Here is a 5,036-nt window from a genome sequence, read left to right on the forward strand (position 1 = left end):
ATTTAATAACCATGCATTTACGTCACACTGCGTAAAGAGAATTTATTCTAGACACATGTCAGTATTATATGTGTCATTCTAAGCGCTCCGGGAGATGATAAGTAGCATGGGTGTCGTCGGTCAAAAAGGAAAAGATCTATGTTTCGCCACCCTCTATACTTGTTTATGGTTCATCTGGTTTGCAAGGAACTCAATAGTGTGTAAAAGCTTTCTTTCCTCTAGCTCAAAAAATCTATCATCTACATTAACATGTAAGCTTTCTCGTGGGTAAAAATGTAAAATATCTGTTCGGATTATGGGCTTTATGGTGTTGTTATCCTTGGTCTCTTTTTTAATACTCATGGGCTTGTTTTTCTTGTTATGTGGTTTGTTTATATTCTCAGTTGTTTGGGTCTAGCCGTCTAGCTTGGCCCATTAACTTGCTTTTGTTTTATCATAAAAAAATTTCTCATTACTAATTTACTATTAAAAAATGTTATATATGTAATTCTGTCAAAAGCCTATTACAAAACATAATGTCAAGTTTATTAATTTGGAAAACAAAAGTTATATAGCGTTTTGTTGATTAACACTAACACGATGTTAATGTAACTGTTTTCTGTGATTTATCTTAAAAAAATTCTAAGAATTGTAAAGTCAAACAGTAACAACTAAGAACTAATAATATTTTGTCTTCTTTGAATTACACATTCTTTCTTTATGAAGAAGTGAAAAACGTGACAACTACACTGTTGCCATGCCCTCCACGTCATGTAATCCAATCTCACAAAATTACCAACCTTTATACAATGGTTACAGTGTTATTCATAATTTTTTCAAGACTAAATTATAAAAGTGTGAAAAGATTTTGAATCTTGTTAGTATATATATATAAAAAAAATGATTATTTCAAGTAAAAAAGACAACTATGCACTCATGTGCCCTATACATAATCTAACTTAAAGAGAAAAATTAACAAGATTAAGAGCAAAGGACAAAGCATGTAACTTGGATTCATTAAGTACAAGTCTCGTCACTTGTGTAGGATTTTGGATTGGCTACAAAACGAATGACAAATTTGTATTTCATAACTCTTTTTTCAATAAGATCGTCATACAAACAATCTCAGAATACACGATTGGGTAGGGTTTTGGGTTGCTGGTGGTGTTGTGTTCGGTCTTATTCACTAGGTGTAGGGTTTTGGATCGGCTAATGAATCAAATATTCGGGTAGGAAACTGTATATAAGTGATTTGTTTTTTTTTTTAATAAAAAAACTGATTTTGATAAACAAGGGTTTTAATTTCTTATAATATGAGATAGTGAGAAGCAATTGCTTGCATCGACAAGAATCTTTGGTCTATTAATTTGTAGGTAACAAGTTGTCCATTTTTTTAGACCGGCAACAAGTTGTCCTTTCGACCTCATGTGTCAAATTGGACTAACACCAATTTTGATCCATAATTAAGTCCGTGTAGTACGTCAAGCTTATGATCTCTAAAGTTAATTTGTATCTAATCAGTACCAGTAAGCATCCAAGTGGAGTTTAAAAATGTACACTTGATATCGGATGGAATCTTTACCTACCAAGGGGTCATGAATATATAATGAGTATAGTTACGTAATTAAAGAATCTTCTAAATTAATACATGACATAATAAAATTGGTAATGGTTTGATAATTTCCCTTGGACCATGTCTCGTCTATAACTATAAAATAGCAAAAAAACCTATAAGGTTGTAGGCCAGTGATACTTGCCTTCAAGATTTTAAAATCCTCTCATAACACTACATAATAAGAAGCTTAACTTCATGATGGATTCCTTGTGTTTCTCGTGCATGGGAATCGACATGGGAAGTCGGGATTCTCATCCTTTTTTCTACCCGTGGAATTTGTCGTTAAGTATTAATTTTTAAGACAATTTATCATACCCTTAGGTAGAGTTTGATATACAGGAATAGAGCGTGGAATGGAATAACATATTGTGAAGGAATAAAGAAAAGTGTGTTTGGTTGATCAAAGGAATAGAATGATCCATTACTTAGTCTATTCCATTCCCTCTAACACCCCCCCTCCCCCCTCTCCCAATTTCATTCCATTCATACCTCATGTTTTTTTTTTCATTTCATTATCTCTTTCATCCTGCATCACCTCCACCACTGCAGATGCCACCACCACCATTGCCGTCCACTGCCACCAACCATCACCATTAGTGTCAACTGCCCACTACCGCCACCACCATCAACTATCGCCCACGCCCCTCGCCATCACCCACCACCCCCCTGCCCACCATCACTGTTGCCCACCACCACCACTGCCACCATCGCTACCGCCACCACCCACCCCCGACACCACCATCACCCACCTCCGACCACCATTATCTCCCGTCGCCCATCACCCACCACCACCAACCACCATCGCCGCCCACAAATGTCACGACTGCCACCTACCTCCCACCACCACCGCCACTCACTACCATTTTAATTTTTTTTTCTATTTTTTCCCTAACTACCGAACTACACAAAGTAATCATTCTTTTCATTCCCATGTGGAAACCAAACATCTAATTGGAATGGTAATAACCTATCCCATTTCTTTGTTCATTTCATTACGTCATACCAAACAGACCCTAAAAGTATGCGTTAAACATGAATCGTGTGGAGAAGTAGGGTATTTTATGTTCTATTCCAATGTTTCACAATGTTAGGACTTATTGATCAATAGATCAACTCATCATTATTTATTTGTAACCGTCAAAAGAAAAGTCATAAAGTAACGCAACATTGGAGCTATAAATCAACTAAACCTGACGACCAATTAGTCTGTTGATTGCAATACTCTGATATCCGATCAACAGATCGGCAATCAGATATTCAATATCTTCATCCGATCACGATCAATCAAGAAACAAATTACATATATAACCATTTCCACATGGTTAACACTCAAGCTTCAAGCCACGTCTTTATAGTCAGTCAAGTGGGGCCAGTTTGACAATCTGAGCACCACTCCCAAAAGGATAAATTAACACAAGAAGAATCTTCAAGGAACAAGCCTGACCAGTAAGAATGCGAAGTTACTTGTACACTTTCAAAATAAATTATCCCTATAAGAGCATTTTTCATCATATCTCCTAAAATTATATGAGGGAAGTTGACAAATTATAGGGCGGGTTGTGAGCGTAAATTAAAGGATGGTGAGAGAAAATGTAGCGATTTTTTTTTTAAATTTGAGGAAACTTTGTTTCCCCTATTTATTTTTTAATATTTGTTTAATGTTGTGAGTAGAGGAGAGATAAAACTGTAATGATAAAGTATAAAAAAAATATTATTTAATTAAACATACAGAGAGAAATATATTATTTTTTAGTATAATTATAGAGATAAAGGTTGGAAATGCTTTAAAAGACAATTAAATGCATAGATGACAATGAGCTAAATTATTCAAAGACTTGGATCATTCACTCCAACTCGTGCTTAATCCTTTGGACAGAATACATAGGTTTATTCATTTTGTACCATACAAGTACTTTCAATCACTTGTAATTTGTTTCAAAGTGATATAAACTCATAATTCTATATATCTGATTCTCACATGCCAATTTCAAATTTCGCTCAAATTAACTGTCTTTTTGTTGAAATCGAATCTTGTTAAGTGATAGTTAACGTTGTCTGGACCAGCACACAATTTCATTAATCAATTTTTGTAGGTACTAGAGGTCCATATCATCTAAGGCTAGATTAAGGCAGTAGACCAGTGATGCTTGCCTTCGTGGTTTTAAAATCCTCTCATAACATTAGATCTTTACGAACTATTATAACGATTATTTTAGGTAATGTTGAATACATGTGTTAATCACTACTCAATACGCTATAATAGTGTTACCCATTTAGGTGAGTACATATTTACCAAAAGTATATTCATATACTACATAATTGATAATTGACACAAATATTGCATTCACATGGAGCACATCCCAAACTTGTTTATTCATTGTTACTTTAGAGAAGCACAAAAAGAAGATAACTCTTCCACAGGCACCTTCACGACATCCTTACGAAGACCCAAGTCTTTATTTTCTCTCTTCGAGAATGATCTTGGAATCGCGGTTGCATATCGAAGAACATTCTCCCCCAAGTCTTTATGTTTCTCATCCTTGCTTGTTGGATGAACCATATTCACTTGACTATTCCTCCCTTGATACCCTTTATCAATGCTCCATAGACCAGTTTTACAATAAAGTGCAAAATCTTCACAATTATTAGTCATCAAATCATACTTTCCATACCCATTTTCATACAAATAAGTAGCTCTATGTTTAACTTCTTCGGGCAGATCAGATTCGGCCATGGTGCATGTTCCCCCAATAGTTTTTGCTAGAAGAAATGCGCGACTAACTTGATATTCAAATCGGCATAATGACCCCTTTTTAAGGAAGCAATCTATGCAAGACAATCTTACTCCACTTTCTGCCACTTTCTCTGAAGAGGTAGGTCCCAGCAGAGCTCAGTTGGACCCGCAAGACTCACCTTGAAGAGGGACGTCTGCGCAAGGACCAACTGGTTCCGTAGGACCAACCATGCTCAGAGAAGACCTTACGCGCAGTACGCCAGCTGTTCCCGCAGGAAAAGCCTCCCAATGGTGAAGTACCCCGCCTGTTCCCGCAGTTGCGGATACAAGCCATCAGGGAAGGCTACCCGCACTAATAGCAAGGCTACACGCACAAGGCACTAAATAATTCAGTAGTCACCTGAAGGAATGAGCAAGGCGGGAATACTCCTGCCCAAATGAGCCAGTCCGTACGCTTCTGGAAGATCTTTTGTACTATACCTGCCAAGGTATGGACAAAATAGACAAGATCTGACCAAAGCAGCCCATGAACCAATCACAGGGTGACAGCTCACCGACAACAGTACGAGGAGCACGCTCTAGTACAAAATGTCACTATCAGCCGCTGCCTACTCACCAACCCTTGTCGTGGCACGTACATAGCCTGCAGTTGGTGGAAAAGGAATAGTACACAGCCGGCGTAAAAGGAATAGTACACAGCCGGCCATG

General features: G+C 37.1%; 1 protein-coding gene across 1 annotated transcript; it reads right to left on the bottom strand.

The window, feature by feature from the left end:
* Positions 1–3,974: 3,974 nt before the first annotated feature.
* Positions 3,975–4,328, bottom strand: LOC143612639 (protein LEAD-SENSITIVE 1-like). The gene has a single exon (XM_077086573.1). It carries the CDS (start codon positions 4,326–4,328, stop codon positions 3,975–3,977), a length of 354 nt encoding a protein of 117 aa, XP_076942688.1.
* Between the last annotated feature and the right edge of the window lie 708 nt (positions 4,329–5,036).

This window comes from Bidens hawaiensis, unplaced genomic scaffold (assembly GCF_021521415.1).
Source record: "Bidens hawaiensis isolate Kalapana, Puna unplaced genomic scaffold, B.hawaiensis_p1.1 tig00035107_1, whole genome shotgun sequence".
In the NCBI taxonomy this organism is placed as follows: domain Eukaryota; kingdom Viridiplantae; phylum Streptophyta; class Magnoliopsida; order Asterales; family Asteraceae; genus Bidens; species Bidens hawaiensis.